We start from the raw sequence: 25,334 nt of genomic DNA on the forward strand, positions 1-25,334 counted from the left end.
GGGTCCCAGGTTTGATTCTGGTCAAAGGCACATGCCAGGGTTGTGGGCTCAGTCCCTAGTGTAGGGCATGCAGGAGGCAGCCGATCAATGATTCTCTCTCATCATTGAGGTTTCTATCTCTCTCCCTTCCTCTCTGAAATCAATAAAAATTAATTTTTAAAAAGTGTCAGCTTACCAAAAAATTTCATGGGGGGAGGAATAACCTTTTCAATAACTGGTGCTGGAATAGCTAGACCCACATGCAAACTTGGACCCTTTCATCATACGCTGAAATGAACTTAAACTGGATGGTAGACCTAAATGTAAAGTGAAAACTAAAAAACTACTAGAAAAAATATAGGAGGAAATCTCCAAGACTTTGGATTATGCAATGTTTTCTTAGGTCTGACACCAGAAGCACAACCCACAAAAAGGAAAAAATAAACGACATCAAAATTTAAAACCTTCATGTTGCAGATAATATAATCAGGAAAGTGAAAAGGCAGCCCACAGAAGATATTCACAAGTAATATATCTGGTTAAGGGACTGGTGTTCAGGATATAGAAAGAAATCTTACTACTTAATAATAAATAGGCAAATAATTTTTAAAATGGGCAAAAGACTTGGGTATTTCTTCAAACAAAATAGGGCATTATGCTATGTAAAATAAGTCAGAGAGAGAAAGACAAATATATCTTAGGAACTCACTTATTATATGGAATCTAAAAACAAAACAGAAAGCCCGGCTGGCTGGCGTGGCTCAGTGGTTGAGCGTCAACCTATGAACTAGGAGGTCACAGTTCAATTCCCGATCAGGGCACATGCCCGGGTTGTGGGCTCGATCCCCAGGGTGGGACATGCAGGAGGCAGCTCATTAATGTTTCTCTCTCATCACCGATGTTTCTCTCTCCCTCTGTGAAATCAATAAAAATATATTTTTTAATTGCTTTAGTTAGCAATATACAGGGAGATTTCACATAAACATCTGGATTTCCTGACTCTGAAAATAATTATAACAGCTGTTCCCACACAGCCACACCCAGACGGAGCCATCAAATGCCCTCTTCAGACAGCGTGTGTACCCTCACCACGTGTACACCTGCCCGCCCCACTCCTTGCTGTTATCTGCCTGCGTTTCTTTCCACTTTCCTGCTGTCACGCACCCATCCCGGGCCCCACGACCACTGGTGAAGCATGGCTCACAGGCTGGAGCTGGAGGGAATCCCTGAATTGTGTGTCTACAAAACCTGAGATGGAAAATGAAGCAGAAGGGCTTGCTCATGGTCCCGCAGCTCCACGAAGACAGTGACGGGCAGCTTCTGAATTTCTCCGTCCATCAGCACCAACCACACGCTTTCCAACCACAGGAGCCTTCCTGGTGGACCAAAAGCTTTATTGTTGGGTGAAAAGTGCCTGCTCACAGGTTCTGTGCTGCCGTTCTCCATTTCCAATTACTGACGCCACCTGCCTGGTCCTGGGCTCTCTTCCATTTTGGCAAGATGACCCCGAGGCAGGGAGACTTCCCACAGGCTTTCCCAGAATGTGGCCCAATAGCAGAAAATACACTTCAGTTTCCAGTAAAAGCCGTGAGCAGCTGGGGTCCTTCAACTCCTCACTTGGCTCTTCTGGAGTCTGTCCCACGGGAGAAGTTAGCCACGTCCATTCAACAAAGGGAAGAATTCAGGGCCAGTGCGCACTGTCCAGCTGTCTCCCCGGAGCTCCCAGGGGCCCAGGAGTCTCCCCGAAACTCCCAGGGGCCCAGGTGTCTCCCCGGAGCTCCCAGGGGCCCAGGAGTCTCCCCGGAGCTCCCAGGAGCCCAGGTGTCTCCCCGAAGCTCCCAGGGGCCCAGGTGTCTCCCCTGAGCTCCCAGGGGCCCGGCCGTCTCCCCTGACCTCCCAGAGGCTCAGCTTTGTTGCTTGTCTGGATCCTGACTCGGCAGCTCTAAGCCCAGGCGGCTCAGAGAGCGTACAAAGTATCGAGGGAGCCTGCAGACCAGGCTGAGCTCCTCGTTCCTGGACCCCAGGGCAGGCAGGACGAGCTGGCGGGCATGCAGGTGCAGAGGGAGGTGGCGGGCCTTCGACTGTGGCAGCCCCAGCTTCCGCAGAGTGCCGGCAGACAGCTTCTGCACAAAGAACAGAGGCCTTGTGAGAGCGGCGCCAGCAACAGTGCACCCTTGACCAAATGCAGGTCAGAAGCCTGGCACTGGAGGCCGGGACAGGAGCACCCCCGGGAGAGGCAGCATGGCAGCCTGCCGCAGAAGCACCAACAGGAAGGGCTGGGGACCCAGGTAGGAGCTCCCGCCACAGCAGGGAGGCCCGAATGGCCAGTTCTCTGCCCTCCACGGAATGGGCTGGGCACCAGGACAAGAAGCTCCCAGCATGCTCTTCAGCAGCATGAAAGGGGACTATGAGCCTTCAGAGAGCCTCGTATCCCCACAGCCTCCTAACAAAACCGGAGTCCTGCCCGGCTAGCGTGGCTCAGGGGCTGAGCATCAACCTATGAACCAAGAGGTCACAGTTCGATTCTCGGTTGGGGCATATGACCGGGTTGCAAGCTTGATCTCCGGTGTGGGGCGTGGGGGAGACAGCCAATCAATGATTCTCTCTCATTGTTGATGTTTCTATCTCTCTCTCCCTCTTCCTTTCTCTGAAACCATTAAAAAAAAAATATATATATATATATATATATTTTTTAAAAAACCCAAAATCTGAGACAAATCACGCAGCAGAAAGGTTTGCTGAAGCCCTGAGGGGCATGAGGGCAGCAGCGGGCTGCTCCTGTTCTCCCTACGCCGGTAACTGGTGCTGCCGCGTCTGGCGCCCCTCGGTACGTCCTGCTGTGACTCACCAGGGGTTTCGCACGGGGAGGCCCAAGTTCTGCCCCACAGTCGGCTACAATTCGGGTCAAACCCATGTTACCTGGGGGGCCAACTTATTCCAGTCCGAGTACTTGTGATCGCCAAGGATTGGGCAATCCAATCCAAAAGACAGGTGAACGCGAAGCTGATGTTTTACTCCTTTAAGAAAAAGAGAGAGAAGACTCGTGAGTGGCGACAGAAACAGTGCCACTGGCAGCATCTGCTTCTAATCCATTAACTCAAAGCACAGTAAGCTGGCAAAGCCCCAACTACATTCAAGGATAAAGAACAATATAACAACCTATAAGCTATTAGGAAGCAAACATTATAAATACTGTTACACCCCCAATTTCCCCTCCCCCCACAGTCCCCTTTCCGCCACAGACAGCCATTAGCATCAACCTGGTGTCTATCTCTGCCATGCTGGGTTTTCAAAAAATAATTTTATTATATAACTCAATAGTATTGTCTTACTTTTTTTTTATTGTGGCAAAATATATATAACATAAAAGTTACCATTTGAACACTTTTAAGTGTACAGCTTAGTGGCCATAAGTATATTCACACTGTTGTACAACCAGCACTACCATCCATCTCAGAAATTTTGCATCGTCCTGAACTGCAAATGTACCCATTAAACACTAGCTTCCCATCTCCTCCTCCCTCCAGCCCCTGGAACCACCATGCCTCTATTAGGTTGACCACTCTAGGTATCTCATATCACTGGAATCTTCTATATATATAAAAGCCTAAGCAATAGTTACGACTGGTCAACCGATTGCTATGATGCTCACTGACCACCACACCAGGGGACAGACGCTCAATGAAGGAGCTGCCCCCTGGTGATCAGTGCGCTCCCATAGCCAACCTCCTGCAGCCAGACAACCTCCCACGGTCTCCCCCCTCCCCCGCCGGCTGCCCCAATCGGGACTGGGAAGACGGCCCCAATCAGCCCCAACTGCTGGCCAGGCTGAGGGACCCTACCCGTGCACGAATTCGTGCACCAGGCCTCTAGTCGTACAATATTTGTCCTTTTGTGCCTGGCTTATTTCACTCAGCATATTGCCCTCAAGGTCCCTCCTTGTTGCAGCACGTGTCAGCATTTCCTTCCTTTTTAGGGCTGTATAATATTCCACTGTGTGGATATACCACACTGTTCATCCATTCATCTGTCAGTGGACATCTGGGATGCTTTCATTTGGCTACTGTGAATAGTGCTGCTAGGAACATTGGTGTGCAAGCATCTTTTGAATCCCTGCTTTCAATTCTTTTGGATGCATACCCAGGGGTAGAATTACTGGATCACATGGTAATTATATGCTTAATTTTTTTGAGGAACCACTTGGCACTATTTTAAATAAGTGTAAACAAACTATTTATATCTCATTGCTACCTACTGTTGTTGCTTTTTGTTGTCTGTTTTTTAATATTTATTTTTATTGATTTCTGAGAGGAAGGGAGAGGGAGAGATAGAAACATCATTGATGAGAGAAAATCACTGATCGGCTGCCTCCTGCACTGGGGATCGAGCCCACAACCCAGGTATGTGCCCTGACTGGGAATCGAACCCTGATCTCCTGGTTCATAGGTCGATGCTCAACCACTGAGCCACGCCGGCCGGACAGCTACCTACTCTTTTTAACTATTATCTCTCCTGGAGCTCCCAGCCTCTCCAACAAGTCAGCTGCAATTCTACCCCCACAATACCAGCTGCTCAGAAGGGCAGAGCCCAGCAGCCCTGGGAACCCTGCAGGACAGCGGCACCTCCCACCGTGGAGTGGCAGCACCCTCACCAGTAACAGGATGGAGCTCCAACAGGGCGGAGGAGACGGTGCTACTCAGCACCTGGTACTGCGTCACAGCCACGTGCGCGCTCCGGCTGGTCCGCATTCTCACCATCTTCCCATTGTCCATGCGGTAGCTTGGGGACAGCGTCATCTGAAGCCAAAGAAATCCAGATGTGATTTCAACGGACAAGCAGAAAACCTGTCCTCCCGGGAGGCGGCTCACCCACCTTGTGGTGCTGCTGCTGCCCTTGCACCTCCTTCTCCACGATGGGGATATCCACGACGCCTGCTGAGGGCACGGGGACGCGCACCGTGATGGCCCTGGGGGGACACAAGAGTGAGCGAGGCATTCCTTGGATTTGGCTGCTTGGAGGTCTGCACAGCGGACCTGCTGTGGTCCGTGCCTAAGATCAGAGGGGCCCAAACCATCTCGTGGTAGAGGGCTTGGCCTGAGAGCTTGATATTCTTCTTACAGCATAGCTCTTTTACTCCTCAAGGAACGTATGTTCATTGTAGAATATATGGGGAGGGGAAACAGAAAAATATTATACTGATAACATGGTCTTTCATGCCAGCCTTTAAAAACGAGTACGTACAGTTTAAAGTAAAATTAGTGTGGTTTTCGTATCCTCTTTTTTGTAAATAATAAAAGGTGGTAAGTTCTGATTGCATATGAAGCAAATACAGTGGGGCCTTGACTTACGAGTGTCCCGACTAACGAGTTTTTCGAGATACGAGCTGTCTCTCGGACGATTTTTTGCTTTGAGTTGCGAGCTAAAATTCGGGTTACGAGCCAGCTTCAGATACCCCACCACTAGTTGGCGCGGCAAACGTCACACTGAACGCCACAACATCAGCCCAGCATCACGTGTCTCACTTGTTCACTTTCTGATTTGACATACGAGTAATTTGAGTTACGAGCTCCGTCACGGAATGAATTAAACTCTTAAGTCAAGGCCCCACTGTAAATGAGCTGAATGAAAAACTCACAGGCCCATACCTGCCCGCTTTGCCAGGCAGATAAGACAGGGAGGAACTGTGCGCAAAGAAGTCCTGGAAACCACAGCCACACTCAGTAAGTCCTCCCGATCAGTCTGTCGGAGGCCTCTCCCCACCACATCATGGTCATGGTCACAGTCACAGTCCGACAGAGGGCTATTTAATCTGTCCTGACGCTCAAGCCTCTTCCAGGGCAATCACAGGAGTCCCCTGGTTCTAGGTGGCCTACCCCAGAGTCACTGACCAAGGGGGCAAAGCCCACTCAGACACATTTCACATCCTGGACGCCCACTTCAGGCTGACAGCCGTCGGGGCGGCTGTGACGCGTCATCCTACTTAAGCCTGAGTTGTAACTACTAGAGCATCCTTCCTGGTGACCTAACATCACTGCTCAAAAACGCTGTCGGTGAATATTCCCCGAATGTGAACAGGCCCTGATTCAGACAGGTACTAATTCTATGCAGATGAACAAGACAGAAGTCCCTGCTCCCAAGGAATTCACAGTCTAGTAAGAAGAGTCAAACAAGTAGCTATAATATAACAAGTTGCTATTGGCAAAAGCTAGCCAATGGTTCCTCCTATGTTCTTTTTTTTTTTTTTAAATCTTTATTGTTCAGATTATTACATTTGTTCCTCTTTTTTCCCCCCATAACTCCCCTCCTTCCAGCTCCCACCCCACCCTCCACCCTCACTCCCCACCCACTGTGTTCATCCATAGGTGCATGATTTTTGTCCAGTCACTTCCCGCATCTCCCACACCCCTTTTCCCCCCAAGAATAGTCAGTCTATTCCCTTTCTATGTCCCTGATTCTATTATAATCACCAGTTCATTCTGTACATCAGGTTATTTATTCACTTGATTCTTAGATTCATTTGTTGATAGATGCATATTTGTTGTTCATTATTTGTGTCTTTACCTTTTTCTTCTTCTTCCTCTTCTTAAAGGATACCTTTCAGCATTTCATATAATACTGGTTTGGCGGTGATGAACTCCTTTAGCTTTTCCTTATCTGTGAAGCTCTTTATCTGACCTTCAATTCTGAATGATAGCTTTGCTGGATAAAGTAATCTTGGTTGTAGGTTCTTGGCATTCAGCACTTTGAATATTTCTTGCCATTCCCTTCTGGCCTGCAAAGTTTCTGTTGAGAAATCAGCTGACAGTCGTATGGGTATTCCCTTGTAGGTAATTGAGCCTCTTTCTCTTGCTGCTTTTAAGATTTTCTCTTTGTCTTTTGCTCTTGGCATTTTAATGATGATGTGTCTTGGTGTGGTCCTCTTTGGATTCCTTTTGTTTGGGGTTCTCTGCGCTTCTTGGACCTGTAAGTCCATTTCTTTCTCCAGATGGGGGAAGTTTTCTGCCATTATTTCTTGAAATAGGTTTTCAATATCTTGCTGTCTCTCATCTTCTGGTACTCCAATAATTCTGATATTAGGCCGCTTAAAGCTGTCCCAGAGGCTCCTTATACTATCTTCACACTTTCGGATTCTTTTTTCATTTTGCTTTTCCAATTGGGTGTTTTTTGTCGAATCTTTGGTTTGATTCTTTTGCTCGTCTGGTCTGCTATTGGGTATAATATTCTTTATTTCAGTCCGTGTATGCTTACTTTCTAATTTCTTTATCGTAGCATCGAGGGTCTCATTAGTTTTCGTGAGGCTCTGCACAAATTTATGGCAAGCCCTCAAAATTGCGATTCTTAGCTCCATATCCTCCATTTCTGTCATGCTTTTTTGTCTCCGCATCTTTTATGCTTTCTTGGTGCACCCCCTTGTGGTCTCTGTGCGCAGTCTTGTTCTAGCCAAGCCTTAATTGTTGTAGTTAACACTAGAGGGATTTGACCAGCAGACCGACTGGCTGTAGGATTCTGGGGAGGCGCTAGTCCTGCCCTTGCCTGAGGCGATCGGCAAATGTCTGTGCGCAGTGCTTGGGCGGGGCGGGCTCAACAGGGCGGGGGGAGGGGGCAGCTATGGCCGCTCTCAGTCCGTCCCCAAGGGCTCTGCCTCTCTGTCCCAGCAATCGCTGCAAACCTCGGAGGGGCCGTAGCCAGACAGTCCCGCTTCTCCCGTTTGAGTCAGGGTCCCTAGAGACTCGCCCGGATCTGTAGCCCAGAGTCTGAGACTCACTCCTGAGTGAAAACGACAACCGCGCCCTCAGCCACCAGCCCGCTTTGCGCGTGCACCGCCGCACCACCGTACCTTTAAATTTTCCACACTGCGCCTCCTCTGTGCGTCGGACTGCTGTTGTTTTTGCTTCTAGTTGAAGAGTCCCTCCTCAGCCAGCCTTCCTGTGGTTCTGGTTGATGACCGTTCTGACCTTTAGCTGTATTTTTGAAGTGGTTGTTTACAGCGGCGGTCTCCGGTGTTTACCTACGCCGCCATCTTCGATTCTCCCGGTTCCTCCTATGTTCTACTTGCAACTTCTACTTCCTGCACCTTGTGGCCTACCTTCCCAGCTCTATCTACCACCACTCATCACCCGACTGGACTGTATGCCTCACTCCTTTGTGCCTGCCATTCCCACAATCTACAACACCTTTCTTCACCTTGTCGATCAAATCCTATTCATTCATCAAGACCCAATTAATTGATTTCAACTCTTCTGTGAAGCCTATTACTGAGAATGGTTACCCATACTGAACTTTCATGGACGATTTTCACAAATAACATAGCAATTTTTTATAGACTTATATTTTGATTACTTGCATACATAATAGTCTTGGTTTTCCATCTTTCAGCTTTTCCTATGAGCTCGGTACTGTGTTAAACACTTCACATGCATTACCTCACCCAAAAAGAATACTTAAAAATCAAGTAGAAAATAATAAACAACCCAACAGAAAGTGAGCAAAAGAAATAAGTCTGTTTACAGAAAGGGAAACTCAAAATAGACAATAAACACGAAAGACAGTCAACAGACAATAGGGTGGTGAAGGCCTGGGATGGGGTGGGGGCTGGGTGGACGGGGTCCAAGTGGGGGAAAATGGGGGGTTTCTGTAATACTGCCAACAATAAAAAAAAGTACACAGGCAAACTGAAAATAAAACACCCTTTAAAAAAAATTTTTGTTTTTTACCCATCTGAGTGGTAATCCTTTTAAAAACACTTTGGTCAGACAAGAGAGGAGGTGAACACTCACCCCTGGGGGAGAGAGTGAAAGCTGACAAACCCATTTTGGAGAGCAATTTGGATAGTTAAGTATTCAAATTTAAACTGTATGTACCTTCCACTCAGCAATTCCATTTCTAGGAATTTGTCCTGAAGATACACTCACATATTCTCCGCAAAAGGACTGAAAAGTGGGATATTACCTAAACATCTGCAATGAGGAAATGATGGTGTGTCCACACCATGGAATACGATAGAGCCATAGAGGAGCCAGGTCTAAAAGCACAAAACGCTCTCCGAGATACACTGTCCCCGTGAGAAGGGCGGGATGCAAGCAATGCGAAATACGCTGCCACACAGTAACACGCTTCTCCATGCCCCGTGAACTCGGGAAGTCCATTCAGGACTCTAGCAATAGAGACTGCCTCTGGAAAAGGAAACCGAGTAGATGGGGGACAGGAGTAGCTTTCATTTTTTGCTCCTGTATCTTTCTTCTATTAAAAACTGAGGGAACCCTGTATGCACTAACATGGAAGGATCCCCAAGTCACAGAGTTAAGTGGGAAAAGAAAGTACAATGTATGTCGTACAGTGTGATATACACATGCACACATACGTGTGTGTGTGTGTGTGTAGATACACATACATACATACTGTATATACTACACACATATACATAAATATGTTGACACAGGACGGGAGGTATAAAAACCAAACTGCCCCAAGGGAAGGAACAGAAATGACAGAGTGGATGGATTCTCCGGGAGTTCTTTGCTTTATTTTTGTCATTTGACTATTTGACCGCAGAAATCATGTATTACTTGTATAACTTAACTTTCAATGGTCTTCACGTATAGCCATTATTAGGAGCGACTACTCTATCAGACTCTAATGCTCAGAGTACTAAGTCTGCTTCCTACACCTTTCCAATGGCCACAGGTCCTAGCACACTGCCTCCTATTAAAGGAGTGGCCACTGTACGAATGCATGACTAGAAGGGATGCCTTCACGTCTACCGCCTCTACCGCTATCAGCGGGCTCCATACCAGTACTTCTTCACCACCTGACGGGTTCTAAACAGCTCTTGGACCTGGTGTGCCACCTCCTTGTCCCGAGCCAACACCATGACGCCTGTAGTTTCCTTGTCCAGCCGGTGGCACAGATGCAGGGGCTCTGCCTTGTGGCCATGAAGCACCTTGGCCAGGATAGGGAGGACATCACTGATGCAGAGCTGGACCCCAGGGCCACCTACGATGGGAAAAGACAGAGATTTGAGTGGCCAGGAAAAGACCCCACCAAAGAACTCTGCTTGGGAAAGAAAGCCCTTACTGGATTAACTGTCAACGCCTCCCAGGGCCTTATCCAGGGACTCCCAACATCCTTATGCCAAGGAGCTTGCTAGAAAGGAACCTCAGGTCCCCAGCCCAGACTATCCATCAAAATCTGCATTTTAATAAGATGTCCAGCCCTAGCTGGTTTGGCTCAGTGGACAGACTGTCGGCCTGCAGACTGAAGGGTCCCAGGTTTGATTTCGATCAAAGGCACATGCCTGGGTTGCGACTTGGTCCCCAGTGGGAGGCCTGCAGGAGGCAGCCAGTCAATGATTCTCTCTCATCATTGATGTTTCTATGTCTCTCTCCCTTCCTCTCTGAAATCAATACAAATATATTTTTTTAAAAAATAAAAGATGTCAAAGTAACTCATATGCATATTAAACTTTGAGACATACTACCCTAGAGCATGGATAGGGATTTCTCCGCAGATACAAATATTCTTTAATCCTCTTATGTACTATACATGCACTCACACTAAAATCAGCAACTAAAACGAGGAGGCCTGATCTTTTACTATGTAAACAAAGGCTGGAGAATTTGCTAAGTTGAGTGAGAAATGTAAGATCCTGAGGCCCTCCTGAAGCATCACAGGAGAGCTGAGAGCTGCTGGGGTGAGACATTCTTAGGTCCCACTCTGTGTTCTCTCCTAACTACCATGAGCTTGGACAGGTTGTTTAATCTTTCTAACTTTCAGTCTTCTCATCTATAAAATGTAAATGTCCGTATTATAATTATCTCATGGGAGTTGAGAAGACAGGAAACTACCGTGAAAGTCAACAGAGAAAAAAATCCATACGAAGCACTTGGCAAGGTTTAATTCCTTCCCTTTATGTACAACCTTCTCCATACCTTCCAAAAAGCATTCTTCTTCCAACTAAAAGATGCCGCCCCCGCTCCCCCCCGCCAAGCCCATACTTTTTCCATCTTTCCTGACTAACTCCAGCTGTCTGACACATTCAACATTTACTCAAAAGCATTTGCGTGTCCATGAAGTTCTAGGTCCCATGGGGTTTTGTTTTGTTGGGTATTCTCTCTCTCTCTCTCTCTCTCTCTCTCTCTCTCTCTCTCACACACACACACACACACACACCATATAATTTTTTCTTATATGTTATTTCCTCTCACCCAGTTTTGCTGGAAAATAACCTGAAGACAAGAATCACACAGCCTTTATATTCTTCTACACAATCCCTGTGGAGGTCTGCACAGGGATTCCACAAATCACTGCTGCCAGATGTTTGGAAGCTGTCTTATTGATCTGTTTCCTCAATAGTGCCTTATATAGGACAGTACTCCACGAACATTTAAATTATTTTGAATGCAAGGCTGCTGCGAGCCCCCGAAGTGACATCTGAGTGTTGCCCCTAATTGTAGCAGAGAGCAGCAGCGGCCTCCCTCCCTTTCCCACGTGGTCCTTACCATGCACAGGGAGACCATAGGGCTTATTGATGACCACGAGGTCCTTGTCCTGGTGGACGATCCCTCGGCTCAGGGCCTTAGCGAGCACGTTGGGGTGGACTCGTTGCAGCTGCTGCGTGAACCGCACTAGTTCGTGCACTCTCCGCTGGACAGGGTTTTTGAGCTCCTACGGGGTGAGAGAAAGCGATGGGAAATGCCTGATGGGGAAGACCTTCAAGAAGCCTGGGTGGGCATCTGGGCAAGGAGGGCATCCCTGAACCTTTGCAGTAAGACTCGCGCCTTCCCCCAGTAAATTGAGAGCGGGGATGCTCAGCGCCGAGCCCGCGGGAGCCAAAGACCAGCCCACAGGAAGGCACCGCACGCTGCAGACCTCTCCCTCCGCTTTCTCCCCCTTCTCCACCACCGACCGGGTCCTTTCCTTGCATTCTCTCAGAGGACCCTCGCCCGCCTGGGGAACCAGAGCGCACTGCCTCTTGGGAATTGTAGTCTTTCCCGCCGGACTCACCGGCTCCTTCTTCGCCTTTTGTTCCTGTTTCTGGGCTCGGAGCTTCTCTGCTAACGTTGGGCGTCCAGGGGCTTAGAGGCAGCAGCAGCGGCGGTACAAAATGGCTTTGGGACGAGACAGAGGAGACTGCCCCCACCCCGCCCGGAACCCCGAACCCGGAGGCGCAACACGCCCCAGCTGGGCGCCGCCATCTTGCCGAGGAGGGCGGGGCGAGTCGAGACCCCCGGACTAGGGAGGCGGGCTGCGCGGGTCACGTGGGGCGGAGGGGGCGGGGAAACCTGGGCCGAGTCACGTGAGCGTGCACGCCGAGCGCTCCTGCGCCGGCCGTTAACTGCAGTTAGAGCAGCCGGCGCAGGGAGAGGAGGACGCGGTGAGTACGCGGGGCAGCCCGGCCAGGGCTGGGCAATGCCGGCTCCCCGAGCGTTCACTTCGCGTCGCAGGATCTTTGTCTCGGAGAGCACTGCCCCGGGAGGCCGTTTTTCCCCGCGGGAGGCGATACCACGCCAAACCCTGTCCGCCTCCGCGGAGCGATGCTCCCAGACGCTCTCCCCGGAGCCTCCCGAGGCGCCGGCTGGTCCGTCCTGGCAACCGCGTCCGCGGGGCTTGGCGGGGCTCCGGGGGCGCGTCCGGGCCCCGACCGTCCATCTTCCTCACCGCTCGACCCGCGGAGATGCCCGGCCGTGCCTGTCACCTCCCGGCTCGCAGCCTCTTTGTCATACGTAGTAGCCGGTTCTCTCCCTGGGATGATGGGGGGCTGGGGGGAGCCCTCGCGTTAACCCTGGGGCCCCAGACGGGTTTCCTCGCTGGGGAACCCCTGGCGTTTCTTCTGTCCTCCCTCGGGAATGCATTTCTCGCAGCCGCCTCTCCCCCTGCCCTGTCGCTGCTCCTTCCGAAGGAGAGGCTGAGACTGGCCCCTTTCCGTTCCCTTCCTTTTTTCTTCTTCTTCCATATTTCGTAACCGCCCCAAACCCTCTTCTCTCCCCGTCTTCCTGAGGTGTAATGTCGGGGTTCTCGTGCCCAAACTGGAAGCGACTTCCTCGGACTTGGCTGCGAGGGTGGCCGGGAAGATGGACGGGGGTGGGTGGGGAGGGCGATGTGAGAAATAACACGGTGGGACCCACCTGCCGCTGGGTCGGGGGGAGGCGAAGGCCGGGTTCGGAGAACTGGGGGGATGCGCCCCGGCGACCGAGGGAGGAGGGAGCGGTGTGTGGAGGTTGCTCAGGGTGGAGGCCGCCCGAGGAGTCGGGGTGGGTCGTGGAATGGGGTTCGCGCCCTACCTACCCCCCCCCCAAAAAAAGGGGGATTGGCAGAAGGGAGCCCCGTGGAGCTAGAAATAAACCTGAGCAGGTGAGTGGGGCCAGGCCATGGGCGGCGTGAAGTTGAGGAGTTTGAGCGGGATGTGGTGAGCAGGGAGGGGTCGGAGCTTCTGGAGCCGGCGAGGGGCTCGTGCACCGGGAATCCCAGGAACGAGGCTGGCCCCCGCCGTCCCGTCCTCTGCGTTTGAGTGGGTGTTGAGCTGTCCATGTCATCAGATGGACCGTTGAGAGCCCTAGCCGGTTTGGCTCAGTGGATAGAGCGCCGGCCTTCTGACCGAAGGGTCCCAGGTTCGATTCCGGTCAGGGGCATGTACCTTGGTTGCGGGCACATCCCCAGTAGGAGGTGTGCAGGAGGCAGCTGATCGATGTTTCTAACTCTCTATCCCTCTTCCTCTCTGTAAAAAAATCAACAAAATACATATTTTTAAAAATGTACCATTGCCGAAACCAGTTTGGCTCAGTGGATAGAGCGTCAGCCTGCGGACTGAAATGTCCCAGGTTCGATTCCGGTCAAGGGCATGTACCTGGGTTGCGGGCACATCCCCGGTAGGAGATGTGCAAGAGGCAGCTGATCGATGTTTCTAACTCTCTATCTCTCTCCCTTCCTCTCTGTAAGAAATCAATAAAATATATTTAAAAAAAAATAAAAATAAAAATGTACCATTGGCCGCTGCTGCTGAACTGTGAGCCCCTTAAGGACTCGTTCGTGTTTTTACTCCCACATCTGGCACAGGGTAACCTGGAAGGTTCATTAGATGAAGTGCATCAGAGACATGAACATTTTGATTTGTCTTCGTTCTGTCATTTTTTTGACCTGAAGAATGGAGATGTCTGCAAAGAGTAGGAAAGGAGGGGTGTGTGTGTGTGTGTTTCTGTAATAAGACAGAGGATTGGGATAGAAATGCAAAGAATTACCAGGGAGTTTGGGAAGCAACTTCCCTCTCTCCTTCTGCCCACCCCATCCCTTCTGCAAATTCACAGGGAAGACATGACCTGTGAAAGTGGAGACGTCCCACCCTACAAGGATGATTATGTTTTACTGATACGCTCCGACCCAAGTTCTAATTTCACTGAAAGGTTGCACATCACATATTATTTAGGTACATGAAGACTTTTTTCCCCCAAGGACTCTGAAACTTGGACATCAGGACTTTAATTCACATCACTATGTTAATTACAATGACCGTTTCGGATATAGGACTTTTATGGTTTTGTGGGGACTGGGAAAAACTATTTCTACCTTAATTTGTCCTTGATGGCAGTAAAGAAATGATACCTGTTCTTGCAGAATTGGCCTTCTGTGGCAGGAAACAAAATGAAGCACCAACTCAGATGTCATTGCTGGTGACACAGAGCTTGTGTTCTTGGGTTTCAGTTTAACCCAAGACAACACTGTAGCACCCAAGAATAAAAACACTGGTCACTTTTTTCTGGAGAAGGAACTTCTAGATTTTTGTTGTTGAAACGTCATAAGAAAACTTTGAAGAATTCAATGTCCTTGTTTTGCTTGTTATCAGTCTTAGCCAATATGGGTACAGAAGTTACAACTTCCCTAATGTTTCTCCTATGAGTCTAGGCATTTGGTGATTTAAAGTAGAGTTGCTAAGTGCATAAGAATTTATGCAAATATGATGTCTATCTTTTGTTTTTTAAAGCTATTTTGCCTCCTTCCTCAATCAGCTGATCCTGCCTTAGGCAGTTTATTTGTTCCACTTCTGTAGCAGTCTCACATTCTGTGTTTGGTTGACTCATCTGGACTGTTTTCTCAGTACAAGGAAGAAAATTCTATTTGTGGTGTTTTCATTCTTATAGAGTTCAAAGGTGGCATATTTACATATATTTTAAAATTTTATTTATTGGGGTAACATTGGTTAATAACAAGTTTCAGATGTACAACTTTTTTTGTTAAAAGCAATGGCGTTTATTGATTTTTCTTTTTGTAAAAAAATATATTTCTTTATTGATTTCAGAGAGGAAGGGAGGAGAGAGATAGAAACATCAATGATGAGAATCATTGATTGGCTGCCTCCGGCACACGCCACACTGGGGATGGAGCCCGCAACCCAGGCATGTGCCCTTGGCTGGAATTGAACCTGGGACCCTTCAGTCCGCAGGCCGATGCGCCATCCACTGAGCCAAGCCAGCTAGGGTGATTTTTCTTTTTTTAAGGGAGAGGGAGGGGGGGAGAGAAAGACATTGATTTGTTTCACTTATTGCTACATTCATTGGTTGCTTCTTGTATGTGCCCTGACCAGAGATCAAACCCGAAATCTGGGCGCATCCGGATGATGCTCCATCCAACTGAGCTACCTGGCTGTGGCAGGTGTACCACTTTTTAATATGACATCTGTGGACTCGTTTATGTGCTCATCACTCGAAGTCTAGTCTCCTTGCATCACCATATATTGTCCTCCGTTATCCTCTTCCTCTCTGGCAACCACTACTTACAGATTTTGCTATATCATATATATCAAGTGCCCCCAAAATAACAATATAAAGAACTTAATTCATTTTTAAGGATGTTTCCTGATCTTCAAAAACAAAGCTACCTTTTTATTTCACAGATATAAGGACTACTAATAAAGGAAGTTGTGTTTAAATATCACAAATTTAAGTTTAATTAGTGGCATAAGGTTAAATGCTGGCTTCTCAAACAATGATTTGCTAGTTGCATATTAACCAGCAATTCAGTTTCCCCTGAGGAGCAGGAAGTACTTGGACATTGTTTTATGGTTTTAGAGAGAGTCAAAGAAGCAATTAGCGGGAGCTCTGGAGGTGTCCTAGAAAGTGCATTTGTTGGGCCCAGCTGGTGTGGCTCAGTGTTGAGCGTTCACCTTTGAACCAGGAGGTCACCATCTGATTCCCAGTCAGGGCACATGCCCAGGTTGCAGGCTCAATACCCAGGACTGGGTGTGCAGGAGGGAGCAGATCAATGATTCTCTCTCATCATTGATTTTTCTATCTCTCCCTTTCTCTCTGAAATCAATAAAAATTCTATATAATAAAAGCATAGCATGCAAATTGTCCCCTCAACCGGAGTTCTTTCGGGAGTTCTACCAGGGGGCGGACTGGCCGGAAGAAGGGAAGGAGGCCCCAGCCAGCAGCTGCTAGAGACCCTACCAGTGCACAAATTTCATGCACTGGGCCTCTAGTATATCACTAAAAAAATAAAAATAAAAAGTACTGTTGGGAGCCAGAGATCTGGGAATTAGCACCAGTTTAGCTGCTTGTGAGCTTAAATAATTAGGGCTTCAGTTTTTTGTCTTTTAAAAGGAGATCCTTATAGCTTTAAGCTTCATTCTATAAAGTTTTTCACTAACATTTAAGTAATTCTCTTTCTTAACAAGTGGAATTTATTTCAGACTTATCTTGAGTACATTTAGCATTGGCATAGAGAACCATGATTGCTCTTTACCCCAGAATTTAAACTTATGCCAGTGAGCTAACATTTATATTTGGAGGTTACTTTATTGAGGGTTGTTGGAATACACCTTAAGATTTCCTAAGTGGGGCATGACAGAGGGAGTGCAGACAGAAAAAAAAATATGTTAGAGCCCTGGCCTGGTAACTGTTGGTTACAGCATCGTTCTGATATGCCAAGGTTGTGGGTTCGATCCCTAGTCAGGGCACATACAATGAATGCATAAATCAGTGGAACAACAAATCAATGTCTCTCTATCTTTCTCTCCCCCAAAAATAAATAATTAATTAAAAGAATATTAGAAATCAATAGTATAGACCTATACCATGGCTGTTAGTGCTTTTTTCTATACCAGCATTTTAAAGAAATTCTGTTGTACTGATTCTGTTAGCCCTACATATTTTTAATCTTTTGAGTGATGATCAAAGCAGGTCTGGCTTAAACCAGTACTTCCTAAACTTTTTCATATCATGACACATGTGGAAATAATTGTTGCTTCAAAGAGGAAAACTGGAGGCAGCCCACAGAAGACAGCTGGCCTGGAAGCGGTGGCTGTGCCCAGTCCCCACATGACCAACCTCAGCCTGTTTCTTCATATGAGCAATGGCGTTAATAACCCGTATCTAGTAAGATTGCTTTGACGAGCCACGAGATAAATATACATGGTGTCCAGATACTCAAAGTATTAATAGCATTTCATGATTATAAGTTAAAATAAGATCATTACATTAGAGCATTTTCAAGACTGTAAAGAGCTGTGTATTTTATGGCATTTATATAAATGAAGATGACCAAGGTATCTTATGGGAAAAGGGCTATACACTGGAAGGGTGAATGTGGAGACCATGTTTCCAGAACATGAACAGTGGCTACTCACCAAGTACACAGTCAAAAGCCAGAGGATATCAGGATCCCTAGAGAAATTCAAGAAGGTATTTGCAACATATAGTTGCTTAAGTTGAATAAACCTATTCTTTGATTACTTGAAAATTTAAACAGGAAATTATAGATGTGGATTGTTGTGTTTTCCTTGTTTACGATTGGAACATGCTCTGTTGGCTCTAAGGATCCTGTTAATTTAATGAAGATAATTTCCAGTAGCTGATACAAGGAGAGCTGAGCCGTAAGCTGATTTAGAAAACCAGATCCACACTGAGTTTACTGGTCCCAGTGTTAGCTAACACTGTGCTGTGGTACCAAGCAAACAGAAGCTCCTTCTCCAGAAAAAAGTGACCAGGGGTTTTTCTTAGGCACTGTAGTGTGTATGTGGGTTAACCTTCTTGTCAGCATTTTCCCAACTTGCTTGATGGTAAGACTCACCTGAGGTACTTTTACTAGTAAATGTACAGAGCACTCCTCTAGAAATGTTGAATCTGTAGATTCTGAGTTGGCCCAAGGATCAGATTCCCCTGGTCTTGCCTGCCTAGCAAGCACTCAGGGGCCTGGGCTAAAAGTTCTCTTGTTGATGAATACACCACACAAAAGGTAAGGTTACTTGAAAACGTAGAGCGAAACATGGCAGATTTTAAATGTTGCCGTTTTCCCCCCTTTTTTTTGGGTTAGTTCTCACCCAAGGATATTTTTCCATTGACTCTTAGAGAGAGTGGGAAATATCGATGTGAGAGACACCTTGATTGATTGAGTGCTTCCTGTACGCGCCAGGGATCGAGCCTGCAACCTAGGTATGTGCCCTTGACGGGAATCAAACCCAGGACCCTTCAGTCCCCAGGCCGATGTTCTATCCACTGAGCCAAATTGGCTAGGGCTTTCCCTTTTTTTAATTTTTTTATCAAAGTAATTCAGTATATGGTTTAAAGTCAGATAGTATTAAAAGACTTACAGTGGGGGGAAAACAAAAACCATGCTCTCCATTTTCCTCACCTCATAGTCTCATTTCTTAGGGGCAACCACTCAATTATTTCCTTCTTTCTGCAGGTGTTATCCTCATATTTCACAATCATCTGCTATGTTATTATTTCTCGTCTTTTCCCCCATTGTTTGGCTTTTTGATTTCTGGCTGTGGTAGATTAGGACTTCGTTCTTCCACTCCCCCATTTCCCTGCCTTTCCACATCCTCCACCCCTGTCACAGCTATATTGTAATTTTTGATTAAAACAAGCAGTTTTTCTGTGTTCACACAACTCTGCCAAATATCATTCAACCATTGAGGCAGGTGACCTATCTCAGTTCTGCTCTTCCTTGTGTTTAGGTTTACCTTTGCCTGCTTTTCTCGCATCTTGACTGTTGCTGTTTTCCCAACACTTCAAAATATTTGTCACATTCTTAGCAGTAATATTTCCTGCAAAATATTTGTCACCTTCTTATCAGTAACATTTCCTGTGAGCTGAGATGTATCACTTCCATTTTTATTTTATTTTATTTTATTGGAACAACAAATTGATGCCTCTGTATCTCCTCCTCCTCCTCCTCTACTCTTTTCTATCAGGAACTACTGCCCAGATACAGTTCGGGAACTGCCCTTCACTCTCCAGGGCTGGCACCAGGCTGTTCCATTTCTTGGCATACACCCTTATTTACTAAGAAGTACGAGTATTTGAGTAACTTTATCTTGCCCACAGACTTGCTTGATTGTTTGGAAGTGTTATAGAATTCTAGGTGGGAAATGATTTTCCCTCCGAATTTTGAAGGCATTATGTACCGCCTGGTATCTGTAATTGCTCGAGAGGCACAGGGATTCAGATCCTTTTTATGTGACCTTATTTTGTTGGTTGGTGGTTGTTGTTTTTTTCTCCCTCGCTGGAGCTTTGGGCGTATTCTCTCTATCCCCGGTGCTAGGGACTATCATGATGATGTACCAAGGGGTGGTCTTGCCTCATTTACTGTTCTGGGTACTCAGTGGATCCTGTCATTCTTAGAAATGTGTGTGCGTCAGTTCTGGGACATTTTCTTCTATTATTTCTTTAATTTTTCATGCCATATTTTCTTTTTCTTTGATCCTTTTTCATAATATCTATTTTTATTATATGGATATGATAGCTTCAAAGAAAGCCCATTACAGTGGGGCCTTGACTTACGAGTGTCCCGACTAACGAGTTTTTTGAGATACCAGCTGTCTCTCGGCAGATTTTTTGCTTTGAGTTGACAGACTAGTTTGAGTTAACGAGCTCCTTAACAAGCTCGGTCTCAGAATGAATTAAACTCGTAAGTCAAGGCCCCACTGTACAGTGTTTTAGTTTTCTGCTCTGCGTTGGAGCAGGTTTGAGTGTCAACCCTAAAGTAAAGGCAGAGCCTTATGTGTGGTGAGAACTTAGTGCTTTGTCAGTGTTATAGGCCACATTAAGTTACGTCTATGGGGACTGGGGAGGGCCTGGCCCTCTGCTCACTGCAGGTGCTCTTGCTCCTTCCCTGTCCTGTGTGTATTTCCTGCACTGCCTGCATGGACCCGTTTCTTTTCCATTCTGGGAGGATAGGTCTGGTCCCTTGGGCCCAGGCTGCCAGCCCCTGTTGCTGCTCCTTGTGGTCTCACCCTTGGTCTTGCACTCACCTCCTTCGTTCTTTTTTAAGAAAGTGTGTTAGTAGGTCTCCCTAACCTGTTTTGCTCTCACCTATTTTTTTCCCTCAATTATTTTTAAATGGTCACTTTTTAAGACTGGTGCTACCTGTTCAGCAAAGCAAGATTTATGTATGTATGTATGTATGTATGTATGTATGTATGTATTTATTTATTTATTGAGCTTTCAGAGTCTTGTGTCAGGTCTAAACAATGCTTTCATCTCTCAGTTCATTTACCGATCAAAGAGAATATTTTTCAGTTTTTATTTTTTAAAATATCCTGAAAAGAATGTCAAACTAAGTAAAGGCTTCCAGCTTAAATTAACCACTTTCCTAAATTTCCTTTGGTCCAACATTCTCCTGCTCGTCAAGGGATTGTTGGAATTGATACAGGGAATGTGCTTACAAGTACAAGTGCATTGCTAAAGTACCCGACAGTCTTTCAAAGTCAGTAAGTACTTGTGTTGGTGCTTGAAACAGAAAGAGGGAAATAACCACCTGTAATCCTCTCACCCAGAGATTATTTCTGCCCTGCGGAGGCCTATGAAATACATGATAAGGAACTGGTTGCTGAGCTGTTTTTTGACCTTTAAGTTTGAAGTACTATCTTGAAGTCCCTTTGCATGTGAGGCGCTGTGTAACTGAAACGTTTGAGCAGGTGTCTCCTGGGTCTGAAACACAGCAGAGATCTGAGCTGAAGATACAGATTTGGGAGTCATTAACATTTAGTTGGTATTTGAATCATTTGGAGTAGATGGGGTGGGCAGGGGAGGGAATGTGTAAAGTGAAGAGATTGGAGCGCCTAAAGTAGACTGGACTCTCAGCATGTAAGGGATGGGCAGAGGAAGAAGAGCTTTCACTAGAGGGATGGGAGGAAAACCAGCAAAACAGAATCCAGATGAGATGAGGATGAATTGAATGTCAGATGCTTCCAACAGATAAAGGAAGATAAGTACTAAGGATTTCCATAAAGAAATTTTGCCATAAAGGTGCCTGTCTCCCATAACGCTTTCCTTGATCTTCCTCAAGCAAAACTGTTATTCTCCTCTGTACCTCATACATACATGTTGAACTTAGCACAAATATGCAATAAGTATTTGGTTATAAATTCTATTTCCCCTAAAAGGTAGAGACTTTTTAAGAGTATGTTGGGCCTTATGGGTATGGTCTTACAGTCTTAGTCATCTTTGGTGAGACAGTATTACATTATGTCTTCACAACATGGACTCAAGTGAGCATCCTATGTCTACTGTGTAATAGCTGTGTGATCTTTAGCAAGGCATTTAACATCTCTGTGCTTGGATTTTAATATCTGTGATATGAGATGATAATAGCATCTACTTCGGAGAAGAATGAACATTTGTAAAGTACAGGAAACAGTGCTTGCCTCATTAGAAATGTTAAATGGTGTTTGGTGGGTATGGTAATAGGAGTATTCTTAACACAGTGTCTGACATTTAACAGATACTTGAACATGAAACTCAACAACTTGTTGGGACTAATACACTTCCTGTCATTTTACTCTACAAGCATATATGGAATATAATGGCCAGGCCATAGAGAAATTACAGAATAGAAATGGACTGAGTTAAATGCATGCAGCTGTTTTATAAAACAAGTCTGTGGACTTTCCACAAAGTACTTTGTGAAATTAGTTTCTTTTCATGTAGTTGGGAAGGAGAAAGCAAAAAGTTAAGACAGCTCCAAAGCAGATGAGAATTTTTATGTGTAGAGATAAAAAGCCTTAAGTAGGTTAAGTGGTGACTGGAAGTCACAGCATGTATTTGTTTGACTTAAAAAGAAACAATACTACGTCACCCATTTATCCTGGTTCTTTTCGTTCCTTAAAAAAATTTCTAGTACAGCCCTAGCTGGTTTGGCTCAGTGGATAGAGCATCAGCCTGCGGACTGAAGGGTCCCAGGTTCAATTCCGGTCAAGGGCATATGCCTGGGTTTCGGGCTCCATCCCCATTAGGGGGCGTGCAGGAGACAGCCGATCAGTGATTCTCTCTCATCATTAATGTTTCTAGTTTCTATCTCTCTCTCCCTCTCCCTTCCTCTTTGAGGTCAATAAAAATATATTAACAAAAAATAAAAAATAATATTTAAAAATTTTTCTAGTACAATTAACAGACAATATTATATTAGTTTCAGGTGTACAACATAATGATGAAACATTTATGTAGTTTACAACGTGATCACCCTGATAGGTCTAATACCCATTAGACACCATACATAGTTATCACAACAGTATCAACTATATTCCGTATGCTGTACTTTGCATCCTGTAGTTATTTTTGTAGCTGGCAATTTGTACTTTAATCCCTTCACCTTTTTCACCCGTCCCTCCAACCTTGCTCTCACCTGGCAACCATCAATTTATTCTCTGAATCAGATTGTTCCTGTTTTGTTTATTATTTAGCCTCCACGTTTGTGTGTTTTTCAGTTTTTTTTCTTGTAATTTGTAGTTTATACCATTGTGGTTGGAGAAGATGTTTCATGTGATTTCAGTCTTTTTAAATTTATTGAGACTTGTTTTGTGGTCTAAACTTGTGGCCTATCCTGGAAAATGTTCTATGTGCACTTGACAAGGATGTATATTCTGCTGCTTTGAAAAATGTCAATTAGATCTGTCTTATGTGTCCTTCGAGCCCTCTGTTTCCTTATTGATTTTCTATCAGTTGATCTAGCCATTCATTGATTTTCTGTCCAACTGGCTAAGGGCTCCCAGGGTGTTTCTTGTGTGGGATGTGTGTGCCCTCCTGTTGTAGTTGATCCTTGATTGCTGGTGTCACATCAGAGGGGAAGTTGACCCTCAGGCTGACCGGCTGTCCGGTGGCCATGGCTACAGTGAAGGAGCTGTTGTGTAGGGGCTGACCCTATAAAGAGGAGTCACGTTAGTGGGGCTCGCTCTGGTGCCAGTCATGTCTGCTCGGGTGTGGCAGTTGTGGAGCTGGTTGGGTGGTGGTCTGGTGTGGTCTGAAGCTGGCCACCATCTGTATTGGGTCTGGGGCCTCTTGGGAGAGGCTCTGGTGCAAGCCAAGGTTAGCCGCCACTTGTGTCTGGCTTGGGGCTGCCTAGTAGGATCTGGAAAGTGATCTGCAGTTGGTTGCCTTTAGTCTGAGCTTGGAGAAGCTTGGCAGAGGCCGTGCTGTGAAATGAGGCCAGCTGCCACTAGGTGCAGGCTTGGGACCATTTGGTGGGCCCCACGATATGAGCTAGGCCAGCTGCCACTTGTATTAGGGTTGTGACTGCTTAGTTACTAGTAAAGCTACATTCCAAGCCAAGACTGGTCACTGTTTATGCCAGGATTGCGGCCACCTGATGTTAGTGCAAGTAGAGACCTATCACCGTTTGTGTTACTGAACTCAAGTTCGCCAGTTGGGGTGTTCTATTCAGGAACCAGCGTGGTTGTCCTTAGGTAGTTTTATTTACTAGCAGCAAGTAAAGAAGACGGGATTCACACCCAAAGCTCTGTCTGCTGAGCCATTGCTGGTATACACTAGCTGGTTAATTTCTTCTTTGCAGTTGGCTGTACCCAGCTTATAGTAGTTGAGTTCCTCGTGGGATCCACATTGGACTAATGGACTTTAATGAACTGAATGCTGAACTGAACCCGCTACAGCATGGAACGGAAGCTCTGGGCACTGGCCTTGCTTTTGGCTCTACTTGAACCCCAGCTGCCCCTCTTTCAGGACTGGCTTAAGGGAAATGGTACTTTACAACCCGAGGAATGTAACTCCACGCAAATAAAGCCGTTTTCCACATCTCGTTTTCCCATGGGAATCTTAGAAAATTCATTTTCTCAAAATATCTTTAAGAGCCAACTCACACCCACAAGTGATAGAGAAGTCTGGCCCACTAATTCCTCTGGCAACAATACTACTGGATACATAAAAAATATATCTTTTTGTTTCTTTTTTTTAGTATTTTAAAAATCTAATTTCTTAGCAACATGTTTCATTGTTTTTGGGATATACCTTCTCAAAAGTTTCACAGGAGGGAAAGCAGTGGCAAGGAAGTTCTTGTTCTTTGCATGGTAAAATTGTCACCAAGTTCTAATTCAAATCAGATTTTAATTCAGTGTCCCATTATTTCTTCTTGAAACAGTTTTGTTTTCCTAAACACGATGTGTTACTTTGGTTTTATGATTAAAATCACTAATATAAGTACATCTGAGCCCTTGAGCCTGGAATAATGGGAAGTTTGTTTTATACGCGGTTAGGAAGGCTGCAGTCTACATGATAGAACTGAATTGATGAGCTACCTGAGTAAAGTAGCTTATGTGTTACTTGTCCATGCGCTTGTTGGATGCTCTTTTATAGACATTATTCTTTTCCTTCCTCCCTTCCTGTAAAAACCAGATGTATTGGAATTAGTCCAAATGCCCCCATTTGATTTCTACCAAGTCAGAGGATGACTGTCTTTTCCCCTTAGAAAATGAAGTTAACCCTTTTCTATGTTTAGGCTAGAGAACTGGCCAGTCTTTTTCCTGTCACTGTTCTATTTGTTAAAATAGATGTGGGGGAAGGAGGCTTCTAAAACAAGAAATGTACCGCCTTCTTAAGCTAATCATTTTTGTTCATTTGTTTGTTTTTAATCCTCACCTGAGGATATTTTTTCCATTGATTTCTAGAGAGAGAATGGAAGAAGGGGAGAAAGAGAGAGAAACACCAAAATGAGAGCGAGACATCAGTTGGTTGCCTCCCACATTCATCCCCATCGGGGCTGGGAAACATGTAACTGAGGTGCGTGCCCTTGACCAGGAATTGAACCCACAACTCTTCGGTCCACTGGCTGACATTCTAACCACTGAACAAACTGGCCATGGCTAAGTAGTCTTTTTTTGATTTTTACTTTCAGGCAAAAATGCCCATTATTAGCACTTTTTTCTCCCTGTCTATTTATTGCATCCACCCATATGCCAACGTGAATTTTTCTGAGTTCCTTCTGGCCTCCTGGTTGAGCTGAAGACTACATACTGGAAGCAGCGGGAGAGGTGCTGTACATAGATCAGCCACAGGGAGAGGTACATGGATCAGCACGAGGAACTCAGGCTGGGAGACCTCACTCTGATTCTTAAATGGAAAAAGGCATCAAGT

The 25,334-nt window shown here is 46.0% G+C and overlaps 2 protein-coding genes across 4 annotated transcripts in view; one reads left to right on the forward strand and one right to left on the reverse strand.

Moving 5' to 3' along the window:
• Window positions 1-1,733: 1,733 nt before the first annotated feature.
• On the reverse strand, window positions 1,734-12,196 carry RPUSD4 (RNA pseudouridylate synthase domain containing 4). Its single transcript, XM_006110117.3, is given in 8 exon segments — window positions 1,734-2,102; window positions 2,899-2,996; window positions 4,631-4,775; window positions 4,852-4,945; window positions 9,771-9,972; window positions 11,478-11,643; window positions 11,983-12,035; window positions 12,038-12,196. Coding segments are annotated over 8 exon segments (1,113 nt in total). The 5' UTR covers window positions 12,174-12,196; the 3' UTR covers window positions 1,734-1,883.
• Window positions 12,197-12,266: 70 nt separating this feature from the next.
• FAM118B (family with sequence similarity 118 member B) overlaps window positions 12,267-25,334 on the forward strand; it is a 37,850-nt gene continuing 24,782 nt past the window's right edge. For 2 of the 3 annotated variants that reach the window (XM_014448497.2, XM_023747346.1), the window contains exon 1: window positions 13,139-13,329. In XM_014448497.2, coding sequence (XP_014303983.1) covers window positions 13,154-13,329 — 176 coding nt within the window. In that variant the 5' untranslated portion in view covers window positions 13,139-13,153. Of the gene's footprint in view, window positions 12,353-13,138; window positions 13,330-25,334 lie in introns of those variants that run through there. The other variant, XM_023747347.1, reaches the window with a different exon arrangement.

Source organism: Myotis lucifugus, unplaced genomic scaffold (genome assembly GCF_000147115.1).
Source record: "Myotis lucifugus unplaced genomic scaffold, Myoluc2.0 scaffold_843, whole genome shotgun sequence".
In the NCBI taxonomy this organism is placed as follows: Eukaryota; Metazoa; Chordata; class Mammalia; order Chiroptera; family Vespertilionidae; genus Myotis; species Myotis lucifugus.